Raw genomic sequence first — 15,159 nt, 5'->3', positions numbered from 1 at the left:
TGCATCTCCTTGAATTGCACCGCTCACTCTCTCCTAATCCATCCTCCATAAGTCCTCAGTGCTGCCCTCTCCTACCAGACATTCTGGTTGTCCTATCCTCTGCATGAAAGGCCTCACCCTCCTCTCTGTTCTATTCTTTGCCTGGTAAAATGTTTTTTGCCCTTTGTTGTTCTCTGGGAAGCTCTCCCTGAGCGTACCTCCACCAGCTTTCTCTTTCCCTCCCAGCTCCTTCTGGGATCACAAGGATCCTTGTGTGCAAACCCACATATGCTCCAGTCTGCACAGTGAGCTCCATTCACACTCTCCACGAACAGCTGTTGCCACGTTTCTGGCTTAGAGGTGTGCACACTCAGCACGGGGCCCGCTCTCAGGAGGACGGCACAGGCCTGAGGCCGAGTGAGCCCTGGTACCCAGAGCATGGTCCAGAGGTAGAGATGTGGGCTGCAGGTGAGCGCATTCCCGGGCCCCATGGATTTCTGGCCTCAAGGAGAGGAGGAAGGGCCAGAATGGGAATGGGTGCATCTGAGTAAGGGTGGTGCTGAACCTGCTGCTGGGTGTCACCTGCATTTCTCAAGCCAAATGATGCCTTACATGGGCCACCCATGAGAGCTGGTCTTCCTCAGAGGGGACAGTTTCAGAGGAAAATGGTTACCCTTGACTGTCTTCTGACTCCTCTTAGGTAAGCCACCTTTCCTATCTGTCTCTCTCTCTCTCTCTCTCTCGACAGGGTCTTGCTCACTTACCCAGGCTGGAGTGCAGTGGCGCAATCATAGCTCACTGCCACCTTGAACTCCCAGGCTCAAGCGATCCTCCCACCTCAGCCTCCTGAGTAGCTGGGACCACAGGCATGCACCACCACTCTTGAGTAATTTTTTTTTGTCGTTGTTGCTATGGGGGTCTCACAGTGTTGTCCAGGTGGGTCTCCAATTCCTGGCCTCATTGTTAAAGAATAAGCCAAACTTGGAGAAAGATCGATGCCCCAGAAGCCGGCTGCAGGGGCTTTTGGTTGGCAACCTCTCAAATACACTGTGGGTGGTGGAGGTTCCCTGAAGCAGAGCCCGGATCCTCATCCAGGCCAGGGAGTTGAAGGCAGATTAAATCGATACGAAGGAAGCTAAGACACAGTTTCCTTTAAAGGTTTTCATTTATTAGTCATTTCTGAAGCAGTTAATTCTCTTTTCTTATTAAAAAAAAAAAAAGGTGTGTTTCATCCAGAGTTATATCAGAGTGATTAAAATGATTTTTCTACTGGGGATACAGCTCCCCCAATCAGAAAAAAAAATTTCTCTTTTTTTCAATGAACCACAAAAATAAAACCAAAAGAGAACATCAACAATCAAAAATAATCCCCAAATATCCAGGACAAAAAATAAAATATTTATTGATCTATCACAGCGAGACACAAAAAGATGGGCGGGGCAGGAGTGGGAACTGCTCTGAAGTTCAGTGGACTGAGGGAGGGATGAGGGGGATACAGTACTGCATGTGGGGACACCCCAGGTGGGGAGGAGATGCCTAGCACCCCAGTCTGCACAGCCCTGCACACCCTGGGGGAGTGTAGGATGGGGGTGGAGGCAGGGCACAGGCTGCCATGATAGGTCAACCAGGTTGATGGTGGGTGCACCCAGCCAGCTAGTGGTGCCGGGCGGTCAATGGGGACATGGATGGATGGACAGATGGGTGAATGGACGGATGGGCGGATGGATTCCACAAGAGCAAGGTGGCTATTCCCAGTGTGGGGTGGTTTTCCAACCCAAAGGTGCCCCAGATGTGGGGAACAGCGATTGGTGGGGAGGAGACGGCCAAGTGGACGCAGGAGAGGAGGGATGCTATGGGCGAATCCAGCTTTGAGGCTTCAGGTGCTTGGGTACCAACTGGACGGCAGCCAAGGGTGGGTCCTGGTGGGCAGGGGGAGCTGGGACTGCCCAGGAAGTGTCTGCACCATCTTTAGAGGAGTCCCAGGGAGGGGGTTCCCCGAGGGGCCATCCTTCCCTCCTACCTCCCCCCAGGAAGATAAGAGCACCGGCGTGTAGCACCAAGTTTCCCTGGAGATGGAGGCTGTGTGGAGGGGGAGCTCCTAGGTGGGAAGGGATGGGGTCGGGGGCCAGGACCACACAGCCCTTGCCTCTGAAGTAGGGGGCCTCCTGGTCGGGGCACTTGGCCGCTCCCCTCTTATTTCCTTGCCCTGTGGATCTGCAAGGCCGCCCGGCCTGCCCGTTCCCTCCTGGGGTGGGGAGTCGGAGGGGCATGGGATGGGGTTACAAAGGGTTTACATTCTCCACCAAGCAGTAGCACCAACGTTGATGAGGTCGTGAGTCAGGGGTCCTGGGAAGCTCATTTTCTCTTCCGGCCACAAGATTTCCCCAGGCAGGCCGCACCTGGATGGGAGGAGGTGCACATCACTATGAGTCCGGCCCCTCTCAGTTTCGACTCTAATCCCTGCCTGCTCTGACCCACTCGGATGGAGGCTCCAAGAAGTCACCAGAAGCCAAGCCGCGGCCCCAGGCCAAACTCACACCTGATCCATGCCATCAACTTCCACTGGACAGATGGGGCCGGAGAAGCCCACAAGATATTACTTGGATGAAACCAACACTTGCAGAAAAGGGGGCAGGTCATGGGGCCTGGCTGGGGAAGGACTGGGCCTGGCACTGGCTCCTGGCTCCACTGCTCCAAGAAGCCTTTCAGGGAAAGGCTAAGGGCAGCTCCATCAAGGAACATGGGATGAAGGGAGAGTCAGTGTCTGCAGGAGATGGCTCTCTTAGGGAGTGGGGTGGACCCATACATCTGAGAGGGCATCAGATAAGTAAATCAAGGCCCAGTAGAGGGAGAGAGGGTCTTATCCACATAGTGTCTGAGCTGGGACCCAAACCCAGATTCCTACACCTCCTGGGAATGGTCTGATGGGTGAACCCTGTTTCAAGGCATCAGTCTGTTAGGTAAGGCATCATTGTCTAGTAGCGGGCCGGAGTAGTTCCTACCCCTGCTTGAGCCAGATATGGCTCCTTACCGCCACCTGGTGGCAGTGAGCAGAGAGTAGCGCAGGAACAGACATCTGCCTCTGAAGTTTTTGTTTTTTGTTTTGAGACGCAATCGTCTTGCTCTGTCGTCACCCAGGCTGGAGGGCAGTGGTGTGGTCTCAGCTCACTGCAACCTCCACCTCCTGGGTTCAAGCACTTCTCCTGTCTCAGCCTCCAGAGTAGCTGGGATTACAGGCGCACACCACCACACCCGGCTAATATTTGTATTTTTAGTAGAGACGGGGTTTTGCCATGTTGACCAGGCTGGGGTCTCGAACTCCTGATCTCAGGTGACCCACCTGTCTCAGCCTCCCAAAGTGTTGGGATTACAGGCATGAGCCACTACACCCAGCCCTCTCTCTGAAGTTTGTCACCTGGTTTGGGAAATGCCATGATAGGGCCACAAGCAAGACTATCGCCCTGTTGAAAGCTGGGCACCCTGGAAACGGTCAGTTTGGTTTTACCTCTGCCCCTCCCACCCTGGCCTCAGCTGTCTCATCTGTGCAATGGGGAACAGGACTGTGTGGAAGGGAATTCACAGTCCTGAGTAACCACAGGGGCACAGCTGTGACTTCTCTGGGACTCCTTTTGGTATCATATGGAGGACCTTGCGGGGAGGTAAAAGAACCGCCCACACCCTCCCCAGAGGTGGATCGGCATATTTTACTTTTGAGGCAGGATCTTGCTCTATTGTCCAGGCTGCAGTGCAGTGGCACAATCACAGCTCACTGCATCCTTGAACTCCTGGGCTCAAGCAGTCCTCTTACCTCAGCCTCCAGAGTACCTGAGACTACAGATGTGCACCACCACACCCAGCTAATTTTTAAAATTTCTGTAGAGACAGGGTCTCACTCTGTTGCCTAGTCTGGTCTCAAATTCCTGGGCTCACGCGATTTTCACGCCCCGGCCTCCCGAAGTGCTAGGATGACAGGCATGAGCCATCGCGCCTGGCTAGGTCTGCATCTTTTTTTTCTTTTTTGAGATGGATTTTCGCCCTTGTTGATCAGGGTGGAGTGCAATGGCATGATCTCGGCTCACTGCAACCTCTGCCTCCCCAGTTCATGAGATTCTCCTGCCTCAGCCTCCAAAGTAACTGGAATTACAGGTGTCCACCACCATGCCTGGCTAAGTTTTTGTATTTTCAGTAGAGACGGGGTTTCACCATGTTGGCCAGGCTGGTCTTGAACTCCTGACCTCAGGTGATTCACCCGCCTTGGCCTCCCAAAGTGCTGGAATTACAGGCATGAGCCACCACGCCTGGCCAGGTCTGCATCTTTGTGAAGGAAAGTGGCTTAGCCCTAGGTGGTAGCTTCAGCCCTTGCTGCCCAGCCCAGGGCACCTTGCACGCCCCATGCCCACACCCTCTGGTTTCCCTGACTCTGCGGCTCCAGTGGTCCCAGCCCTTCTCCTTCCCTTCTCCTCCAATGTTTTCTTTCTCTTTTCCAGTTGACTTCCTGTAGCAGGCTAAGGGACTTTGGGAGGGACAGCCAGGCCTGGCCCGGGGTGAGCTTGGAGGGCCCTGAGTCCACACGCAGCTCTGAATATCTGTGTGGGAGGTAGGAGGGATGGGCAGGAGGTATCCATCCCCCTTCCCTAACCTCCCTGCTCCAGAACCCAGGCTGGTGGACCATCCCTCCACCTCTGTCTCTGCCCCTCCTGCCCTGCCTCTTTAGGGGGCTGAATCTCTACTCACCTTGGTATCCCAGGGCTCCTAGGGCCCCTCCAAAGGGCTTGGGGGGTTTTCCTGTGGATGGGGAGGACAGGATGGAGGAGGGAGCTGGGCTTTCCTGCCTCTCCCAGCCCCTTCACCTTGGACCTGGCCTCCATTCTGTCTCAGCAGGTTCGAGTCCTTCCTGCCTCCAGCCTGCCCCTCAGCCCCACCCAGCCTGTCCCCCTCTGTCCAGCTATGCTCCTATGCTCCTTGCAAATCACAGATGCATCCTGTCTGTGGAGACCTCAGCGACTCAGCAGGTGCCCCACCCCACCCCACCCCAGTCAGCCCTGACACATTTCCCAGTTTTGGCCTTGCCCACGTGACCACTCAGCTTCCCCTCCCAGCCCACCCTGCTTGCCCTGACCTTATTCTTCCCTTACACAGCTTATTTTTCTTTCTTTTTGAAATATTTTAGGCTGGGCATGGTGGCTCATGCCTGTAATCCCAGCACTTTGGGAGGCTGAGGCGGGCGGATCACTTGAGGTCAGGAGTTCGACACCAGCCTGGCCAACATGGTGAAACCCTATCTCTACTAAAAATACAAAAATTAGCCAGGTGTGGTGGTGGGCGCCTGTAATCCCAGCTACTCAGGAGGCTGAGACAGGAGAATCGCTTGAACCCAGGAGGCGGAGGCTGCAGTGAGCTGAGATCATGCCATTGTACTGCAGCCTGGGCAATGGAGCAAGACTCCATCTCAAAAAAAAAAAAAAAGAAAGAAATATTTTGTAGACATGGGGTCTTGCTATGTTGCCCAGGCTGGTCTCGAATTCCTGGCCTCAAACGATCCTCCTGCCTCAGCCTCCCAAAGTGCTGGGATTACAAGCATGAGCCACCACACCAGTCTTTATTTCCCTTTCTATGGGACCTTGTCAATCTCTTCAGTTACACAGTAAACTCCAGGGTGACTCAGGTCCCTGTCTGCCTCTGGGGGCCTCGTCAAGGGCCAGGCCAGGAGCCCCAGGAATCAGGATCCTTGGCTCCTTTCCCCACAGCCTAGCGCTGGAGTTCCAGCTTCCATGATTCCCCTGTGGGCTCCCTGAACCCCCCACACCAGGGGGCTAGCCCAGATCCATGGTCACTCCAGTCACCCCATGAAGGGAACTCAGGGGCTCCCTGCTTGAAATGGGCCCCACCAGGCATCAGGTGACTTCTTGTTGCAGACTCACCACCAACTCCCAAGCCTCCAGCGCCGCCACCTGCAAGGCGAAGAGAGGGGCTGTGAGTGTACCCACTTCTGGGGCGCCCGTCAAGCCCTCTCAGACAGCATGGGTTCAGCCTGAGGCTGGGGGTGGGGGCAGCGTGGGCTGCAAAGGGCCAAGTTCTGGGCTTGCGTGCCAGGCGCCCTGGGCTCTGCCTCTGCTCACTGTGTGATCACGGAGCAGTCCCTGGCACTCTCTGAGCCTCGGTTTCTCCCCTTTACAACATGGTGGAAAAGCTATCTGTCCTCCATGGACCTTGAGGAGCACGAAATGTGAGTTTGTTTTTTTTTTTTTTTAAACAGAGTCTTGCTTTGTTGCCCAGGCTGGAGTGCAGTGGCGCCATCTCAGCTCACTGCAACCTCCGCCTCCTGGGTTCAGCCGATTCTCCTGCCTCAGCCTCCTGAGTATCTGGGATTACAGGTGTGCACCACCACACGTGGCTAATTTTTGTATTTTTAATAGAGACGGGGTTTCGTCATGTTGGCCGGGCTGGTCTCAAACTCCTGACATCAGGTGATCTGCCTGCCTTGGCCTCCCAAAGTGCTGGGATTACAGGCGTGAGCCACCACACCTGGCCATGAACTGTTTTTAAAAACCGAATGTTCCCTGTTTTTGTAAGAGGTCAGCAAGAAGGAGGGGAGGCTCTATGTTCAGCTTGGGGTCCAGCCTCATGTGACCTGAGGCTGTGGGGTCCACCCGTGGGTGCTGGCTCAGCCCTTCTGAGCAGGAGATGACACAGGAGAGGAGGGAGGAGGTGGCTGGAGCTCTAGGGCAGGGCCCAGGGGCAGGGAGCCTGGCGTACCTGGGAAAATGGGAGACAATCCGAAGCCGGGTCTCGCTGCCACTCCTGCAGGAGAGATTTTGGGTTGGTAGGTTAGTAGGGGTGGGAACTGGCTCTAGCCTTATCACTCTCTGCCTGCACCGGCTCACCCAAGACCCTCTGTCTGGGATCATCTCCTCTCCATCCCCCTACTATGTAATTTTTTATATTTTATTTTATTATTATTTTTTTGAGACAGGGTCTTGCTCTGTCGCCCAGGCTGGAGTGCAGTGGTGCGATCTTGGCTCATGTAAGCTCTGCTTCCCAGGCTCCAGTGATTCTCCTGCCTCAGCCTCCCAAGTAGCTGGGATTACAGGTACCCAACACGTCTGGCTAATTTTTGCTTTTTTTTTTTTTTTTAGTAGAGACTGGATTTCACCATGTTGACCAGACTGGTCTTGAACTCCTGACCTCAAGTGATCCGCCCACCTAGGCTTCACAAAGTGCTGGGATTACAGGCGTGAGCCACTGCGCCCAGCCAATCTCCCCTATTATAGCCAGAGCAGCTTTCTCAACACAACATGCCCCCACCTAGCAACCAGGTGTGGCACCCCGTGGCCTCAACCCTGAGCTCAGCCTGGCACTGTCCCCAACCTTACAGCTTGCCTCTTTGCCCAGTACATCTGTGGTCCTAGAGTACTCTCTCCAGTCCCAGTCTCCTGTCCTCGTGTGGACATGGGCTCCGGGAGTCCCCACTGCTAGACAGACAGCCCTCTCTAGATCTGGACAGAGCTGAGGACTACATAGCAGAGCTGGCCACCCCTACCTCCAAGTGGGAACTGCCCGGCACCCCCTAGGACACCTCCAAGGCCAGCAGCACCTGAGAAGAGGCAGGTGGGGTCAGGACAAGCACCCTCATCTGGAAGAGGCCCTGATATCCCTGCTGGGTTCTGGGGTAAGGGATGTCCCAGACAAGATCTTCAGGGGTAGGGGGAGCCAGAGGGAGGCCTGAGCTGGGCTGGGGGAGGGTGGTGATGGGCATAGCAGGGGGTGCAGGCCACTGGCAGGAAGGCCTCAGAGGGGAACTCACCGTATTTAGCTGCTTTGGCGGCCGCAGCTGGAGACACACCTGGGGAGATGAGGCACATGATGGCTCAGGAATGCCACCTGTCAGGCCCTGTCTCCTTTTTTTTTTTTTTTTTTGTGGCAGTCTCGCTCTGTCGCCCAGGCTGGAGTGCAGTGGCGTGATCTCGGCTCATTGCAACCTCAGCCTCCCAGGTTCAAGCGATTCTCCTGCCTCCGCTTCCTAAGTATCTGGAATTACAGGCACCCACCACCGTGCCTGGCTAATTTTTGTATTTTTAGTAGAGACAGGTTTCACCATGTTGGCCAGGCTGGTCTTGAACTCCTGACCTCAGGTGATCCACCTGCCTTGGCCTCCCAAAATGCTGAGATTACAGGTGTGAGCCACCGCACCTGGCTGGGCCCTGTCTTCTGATCTACTCACCCTTTACCGTCTGCCCACGGACTCATCCTCCCAGTATCTATCCCCCATCTTTCCTTCATCTGTCTAGGGTCTTGCTCTGTTGCCCAGGCTGGAATGTAATGGCTCGATCACAGCTCACTGCAGCCCTGAACTCCCAGCTTCAAGTGATCTTCCTGCCTCAGCCTCCCAAGTAGCTGAAACTACAGAAACACACCACGCCCAGCTAAGTTTTAAATATTTCGTAGACTTGGGGGTGGGGTGGGGAGGGTCTTGCTACGTTGTCCAGGCTGGTCTCAAACTCCTGGCCTCAAGCAATCCACCTACCTAAGCCTCCCAAAGTGTTGGGATTACAGGCATGAGCCACCATGCCTGGCCCCAAAAGTCCTTAATTGTTAAGCTCCTCTTGTGTGTGTGGGCTTAGAACTCACAGGAAGAGCTGTGCAGGCCGGTTTAGAGGGGGAGACACAATGACAGCCCAAGAGGTGTGTTCACACAAAGCGTCATCACGACATGGAGACTAGGGAAAGTAATTTCTTTCTTTTTTTTTTTTTTTGAGACGAGGTCTCGGCTCTGCCTTCCAGGGCTGGAGTGCAGTGGCCGATCTCAGCTCACCTAGAAGCTCCACCTCCCAGGTTTACACCATTCTCCTGCCCTCAGCTTCTCCTCCCCGAGTAGCTGGGACTACAGGTGCCCGCCACCATGCCCGTGCTAATTTTTTGTATTTTTTTTTTTTTTTTTTTGAGACGGAGTCTGCCAGGTTCCCAGGCTGAGGCAGCAAGCGTGATCTCGGCTCACTGCAAGCCTCGGGCCCCTCCGGGTTCACGCCATTCTCCTGCCTCAGCCTCCCAAGTAGCTGGGACTACAGGCTCAGCCACCACGCCTCCGGGCTAGTTTTTTGTATTTTTAGTAGAGATGGGGTTTCACCATGCTAGCTTGTGGATAGTCCCCTGACTCGATCTCTTGATCCACCTCACCGCCTCCCAAAGTGCTGGGATTACAGGCTTGAGCCACCGCGCCCGGCCAATTTTTTTGTATTTTTAGTAGAGATGGGGTTTCACCGAGTTACCCAGGATGGTCTCGATCTCCTGACCTCGTGATCCACCCGCCTTGGCCTCCCAAAGTGCTGGGATTATAGGCGTGAGCCACCGCTCTTGGCCAGGGAAAGCAATTTCTCTCCAAGCTTTGATTTCTTTCTTGGAGAATGGGCAACTCCCACCGCAGTGGTCATGTGGGTTGAAAGAGAGAGGAGAGGGAGAGGATTGGGACCCTGGCAGCCAGGGATAGCCCCAGCTCCCGTTTGCCACATTTTTTGTTTTTATTTTGTTTTGAGATGAGGTCTTGCTCTGTTGCCCAGGCTGGAGTGCAGCAGCGTGATCTCGGCTCACTGCAACCTCCGCCTCCTGGGTTCAAGTGATTCTCCTGTCTCAGGCTCCTGAGTAGCTGGGATTACAGGCATGCATCACCATGCCCGGCTCATTTTTATATTTTTAGTAGAGACATTGGTGGAGTTGCTGGAGCCCATGTTGGCCAGGCTGGTCTCGAACTCCTGACCTCAGGTGATCCACCCACCTCTGCCTCCCAAAGTGCTGGGATTATAGGCATGCGCCACCATACCTGGCCTCTTTTTTTTTTTCTTTTTTTTTTTTTTATAACAGGGTCTCACTTTTGCTGTACAGGCTAGAATGCAGTGGTACCATCTCAGCTCACTGCAGCCTCCGCCTCCTGGGCTCAAGAGATCCTCTGGCCTCAGCCTCCCACGTAGCTGGGAATACAGGCGCCCACCACCACGCCCGGCTAACTTTTGTATTTTTGGTAAAGATGAGGTTTCACCATGTCACACAGGCTGGTCTCAAACTCCTGACCTCAGGTGATCCACCCGCCTTGGCCTACTAGAGTGCTGGGACTGTAGGTGTGAGCCACCACACCTGGCCGAGAGGACATCTTGAGCAAAGACGTGGCAGGGCTGGGAAAGAAAGTCTCTGTCTCTGTCTCCATCTCTGTCTCTCATACACACATTCCACGCACTCACTGATTTCAGAACAACTCTTACCTCCAAGGCCCCCAACACCTGGGACGGCTCCAAGCCCTCCGACTCCGAGTCCTCCGACTCCGAGTCCAGCAGGTCCCCCTAGGCCTGTGGAGAGAGCTCAGCATTGGACTCTGCCGGTCAGAAAGGTGGGACTGAAGCCTCAGCCTGCGGAGGGTGGAGGTGTCCTCTGGGGACCCAGGTGGAGCCTGAGCTCTCCCGGCCTTCGATGGCACAGTGGAGCCAGGAGGTGTCTGGGGCAGGAAGTCTGAGTCTACAGTGCCTGGTCAGAGGCTCCTCCCACACCCTGGGGGCCTGGGGATCTGGCAGCAGCTCCCACCTCCACCCAGTGCTCACCAAACTGGGCGGCTTTGGCAGCAGCTTTGGCTGCAGCAGCAGCGGCGGCGGGTCCGGCTCCTGGGAATATAGACCGAGTTCAGGGAGGGACTCAGTACTGATTAGCCTCTCTCCCCAGCCAGCCCCTCCTGGGGTTTCAACTCACCCACCACACCGCCTGGGATGCCTACTCCACCGAGAGCCCCGACCCCTCCAAGGGCCCCAGGCACTCCTGCTCCTGCGTGGAGAGGAAAGAAGATGAGTGGCCCATTTCTGAACAATGGGTCTCCCTGCCCCAGGAACAACAACACAAGCAGACAGGTGGCAGGGGCCATGTGACACAGGGGAGGAGCAGCGGACAGGAAGTCCAGTCCTTGTTTTGTTTTGTTTTGAGATGGGGTTTTGCTCTGTCACCCTGGCTGGGGTGCAGTAGTACAATCATAGTTCATTGCAGCCTCCGACTCCTGGGCTCAAGAGATCCTCCTGCCTTAGCCTCCTGAAGGTGTGAGCCGCTGTGCCTAGCCTTAAAAGTTCTTTTGTAGGCCGGGTGCGGTGGCTCACGCCTGTAATCCCAGCACTTTGGGAGGCTGAGACTAGTGGATCACCTGAGGTCAGGAGTTTGAGACCAGCCTGGCCAACATGGTGAAACCCGGTCTCTACTAAAAATACAAAAATTAGCCAGGCGTGGTGGTGCGTGCCTGTAATCCCAGCTATTTGGAAGACTGAGGCAGGAGGATCGCTTGAACCTGGGAGGTGGAGGCTGCAGTGAGCTGAGATCGTACCACTGCACTCCAGCCTGGGCGACAGAGCAAGACTCTGTCAAAACAAACAAACAAACAATGGCAATAGTATCTACAGCAGGCACTTAACATTCTGAGTGCTTCACACTTAGCAGCCCATTTTTTATGCATTGCAGCAGGAAAGGTAGGCACTATTGTCATTCCCATTTTGCAGATGAGAATGCTGAGGTAGAGCAGAGGTTAAGCAGTGTGCTCAGGGCTTCAGGGGCAGGAAGTGGCTGGGGAGCCTGCGCCCTTCGTGGCTCCACCACGTGACGTCACTCTGTTTCCCTGGCAATGTCTGTTGACTCAGGCCTGCCAAGCAGTCAGCAGTGAGCAGGGGGGCAGGCAGGGCCGCTGGGGGTCAGGGCTGAAGAAGCCAGGATTTTCCGAGGTAGAAACTGGCCCCAAGTGGACCTGCCCGGTCGGTTGGTGGATCCCTGGGGGAGTCTTCTACCTCCCCCTAACTCTGCTCACAGGAGGCCAGGAATGCAGGGGCTACAGACAGCATGGGTCTGGCCAGGTGGGGCTGCCAGAGCGCCAAGCGCAGAGGCTGTGGGACTGCCACGTCCTCTGGGCTGGCTCGTGGCGGGAGCAGTCCTGCTGGCAGGACAGGAAGGCAGGCGGGGGGCCGGGGGTGCCCAGATGAGGAATACCAGTTCCTCTGCTTGGGCCAGAGAGCTGGGGTGGAGGCAGAGACTGTCCAGACTCCTCATACCCACAGCAGGCCCAGCCCCTTCCTGGACGTAGGGACTATGAAACTGTCAGGGTCAGAGCGGGCTTAGGGACCGTGGAATTACCTCCTGGGGGGCAACTGGGATTTCAAGGGTGTTTTTGGTGGTCACAGGGGTTGAAGGCACCACAAGCATTTAGTGGGCAGGGGCCAGGGTTTTAAACTGTCATAAATGTGTCCTAGAAACTGCCTTTTTTTTTTTTTTTGGAGACAGAGTCTTGCTCTGTCGTTCAGGTTGGAGTGCAGTGGTGTGATCTCGGCTCACTGCAGCCTCCATCTCCTGGGTTCAAGTGATTCTCCTGCCTCAGCCTCCCCAGTAGCTGGGATTATAGGTGCGCACCACCACGCCTGGCTAATTTTTGTATTTTTAGTGGAAATAGGGTTTAACCATATTGGTGAGGCTGGTCTGGAACTCCTGACCTCAGGTGATCTGCCCGCCTCGGCCTCCCAAAGTACTGGGATTATAGACGTGAGCCAACATGCCCGGCCGAAACTGCCTTTTTCTATCGTGACCACCCGAGTCCTGTGCTGTCAGGGATGGTGTGGTGGCAAGGGAGCCACAAGTGGTTGTGGGGTGCACTCACCATATTTGGCTGCTTTAGCGGCAGCCAGGGCTCCAGGTACTGGGGAGAAAGAAAAGTCGGGGGGTGGTCAGCAGCCGAGCTCTGTACCTGGGAGTTGTACTGCCTCCTCTAGGAAGCCCTCCCTGACCTCCTTGGCCTTTTGCTTCCTCAAAGCCCTGAAGCTGTACAGGCACAGAGCTTTAGGGCTGAACAGTGCCTCTGCCTTCCATCTGGCCCCTCCTTCTCTCCTCAGGCCTAGCATGGCCTGCCTGAGGCTGAGGACAGAGTGGGGCTCAGTAACCAGCTGGTGAAGATCTGGAGTTCCTAGTGGCCCCCTGGCCACAGAGCACTGCTGAAGGGGAGCCACGCTGATCTACCTGCTCCTTCCCTGGGTGGAGGGCGAGCTTTTTCTCAGTCTGCAGCCCTGCTACCCCTCTACTGAGGAGGCAGATACTCTGCAATTGGGCAGCCTGGGGTCTCTTGGCCTGGTCTGCCCTCCTCCCGCTGTCCGTTACCCCCAGATACTTAGGAGAACCTAACGAGGATTTTACTATGCACCCCTGGGTGGTGAGGGGGTGCTGGGGAGGTGCTGGGAGTAGGAGGGATCTCGTTCCCTGAGCTCAGGGGACAGGCTCCGCCTAACCCCTAGAAGCCCCCTCACCCGCACCTGCCCCGAAGCCAGGAACACCAGCACCAACTCCAAGCCCAGGAACGCCGACACCAACTCCAAGTCCAGGAACAGCACCAACTCCAAGTCCAGGAACAGCACCAAGCCCAGCTGCAGCTCCTGCAGACAGAGGGCAGTGGTGGCGACAGCAGGCAGGGAGCATGCCTCTGAGGAGGTGTCCTGCCCAGGGAGCTGAAACTACTCCCAAAGGAAGGGGCCCAGATCCAAGCAGCAGCCTCTGCCCTGGCTGTTGCTCCTAACCAGCTCTGGGCTCGCTGGGGAGAGGAGAGAAAGGTGGGCGAGGCACTCACGGAGCTGGGCTTTGGCGGCTGCCTTGGCAGCAGATTTCGCTGCCGCTGGGGCTCCCACTCCTGGAGGAAGAGAGAGGGGATTAGAGATGGAGGTGGGGCCGATGGAGGCTTCGGGGGCCCCTCAGGCTCACTGACTCATGAAACTCACCTGCAACTCCACCAGGGCCGATGCCAACGCCAGGAGCCACGCCAACGCCAGGAGCCACACCAACACCAGGAGCCACGCCAACGCCAGGAGCCACGCCAACGCCAGGAGCCACACCAACTCCAGGAGCCACGCCAACGCCAGGAGCCACGCCGACACCAGGAACTAACCCTGTAAGATTGAGAAGAGCTGATCATTAACCAAGGCCCAATCAAAGAGGACAGAAGCTTATGGAAAGAGGTCTGGAGCCTCGGCCCTGGCATAGATTTGCTGTGTGACCATGGATCACTTACTTTCCCTTGCTGGGCCTCAGCTTCCTCATCCCTATGCAGGCTCAGGAGTTCATAACCTTGTTTTTTTGGAGACAGAGTCTCACTCTGTCATGCAGGCTGGAGTGCAATGGTGCGATCTCAGCTCACTGCAACCACCAACTCCCGAGTTCAAGCAAGTCTCCTGCCTCAGCCTCCTGAGTAGCTGGGACTACAGGTGCTCACCACCATACCCGGCTAATTTTTTTGTATTTTTAGTGTAGAGGTTTCACCGTAAGGCTGTGGGCTGGTCTTGAACTCCTGACCTCGGGTGATCCACCTGGCCTCGGACCTCCTCAAAGCGCTTGGATTATAGCTGTGAGCTGCATCTGGCTAGAGTTCTAACTGTTTAGGACAAGGACCCCTTTGAGATTTTGAGTTTACGGAAAGCATTTTGCTACTATTTATTTATTTGGTTTTGAGATTTGTCTCACGTCAGCTTCAGGCTGGAGTGCAGCCTTATCTCGCCTCACTGTAAGCTCCACCTCCCGGTTCATTTTCATTCCTCCTGCCTCAGCCTCCCCGAAAGTAGCTGCTGGGACTACAGGCTTCCTGCCACCGCCTCGGGCTAGCTTTTTTGTATTTTGCAGAGACGGGGTTTCACCGTGGCTAGCCAGGATGGTCTCGATCTCCTGGACTCTGATCCGGGCCTGCCCTGCCTCCCAAAGTGCTGGGATTACAGGCTTGAGCCACTCAAGGGCCTCTGGAAGCCAGATTTATACAGGCGGGGCTTTGTAAGACAGAAAGGCTTTTGGGTTCAAACCTCAGCTCAGCCACCGTTTAGCTGTGCAACTGTAGGCAAGTTACTCAAGCTCTGGGAACCTCAGTTTCCACATCCGTAAAAGGGAAAAATAAACTCAACTCTATAAGATTGTTTGTAGGCCAGGCACGTTGGCTCATGCCTGTCATCCCAGCACTTTGAGAGGCCAATGTGAGAGGATTGCCTGGCAATTTTTCTTTTTTCTTTTTTTTGAGACGCATGCCTTCTGTCAGCCTGCTGGAGTGCAGTGGCCGGATCTTGGCTCACTGCAAGCTCCCGCCTCCCAGGTTCACGCATTCTCCTGCCCTCAGCCTCCCGAGGCTGGGACTACAGGCGCCTGCCACCTTGCCTG

The 15,159-nt window shown here is 55.5% G+C and overlaps 1 protein-coding gene across 8 annotated transcripts in view; it reads right to left on the bottom strand.

The window, feature by feature from the left end:
- Positions 1-1,125: 1,125 nt before the first annotated feature.
- Positions 1,126-15,159, bottom strand: part of ELN (elastin) — a 45,061-nt gene continuing 31,027 nt past the window's right edge. For 5 of the 8 annotated variants that reach the window (XM_031665480.1, XM_031665485.1, XM_031665486.1 and 2 more), the window contains 13 exons: positions 13,743-13,910; positions 13,595-13,654; positions 13,284-13,403; positions 12,638-12,676; positions 10,708-10,779; positions 10,563-10,622; positions 10,230-10,313; positions 7,784-7,822; positions 7,520-7,573; positions 6,736-6,780; positions 5,901-5,930; positions 4,714-4,764; positions 1,126-2,378 (listed from right to left, as the gene is read on the bottom strand). In XM_031665480.1, the coding sequence (XP_031521340.1) occupies positions 2,335-2,378; positions 4,714-4,764; positions 5,901-5,930; positions 6,736-6,780; positions 7,520-7,573; positions 7,784-7,822; positions 10,230-10,313; positions 10,563-10,622; positions 10,708-10,779; positions 12,638-12,676; positions 13,284-13,403; positions 13,595-13,654; positions 13,743-13,910 (866 nt within the window). In that variant the 3' untranslated portion in view covers positions 1,126-2,334. The remainder of the gene's footprint in view (positions 2,379-4,713; positions 4,765-5,900; positions 5,931-6,735; positions 6,781-7,519; positions 7,574-7,783; positions 7,823-10,229; positions 10,314-10,562; positions 10,623-10,707; positions 10,780-12,637; positions 12,677-13,283; positions 13,404-13,594; positions 13,655-13,742; positions 13,911-15,159) is intronic. The other 3 variants (XM_031665482.1, XM_031665483.1, XM_031665484.1) reach the window with 3 other exon arrangements.

This window comes from Papio anubis, chromosome 4 (assembly GCF_008728515.1).
Source record: "Papio anubis isolate 15944 chromosome 4, Panubis1.0, whole genome shotgun sequence".
NCBI classification, from domain to species: Eukaryota; Metazoa; Chordata; class Mammalia; order Primates; family Cercopithecidae; genus Papio; species Papio anubis.
This window is presented reverse-complemented; position numbering and strand designations above follow the sequence as displayed.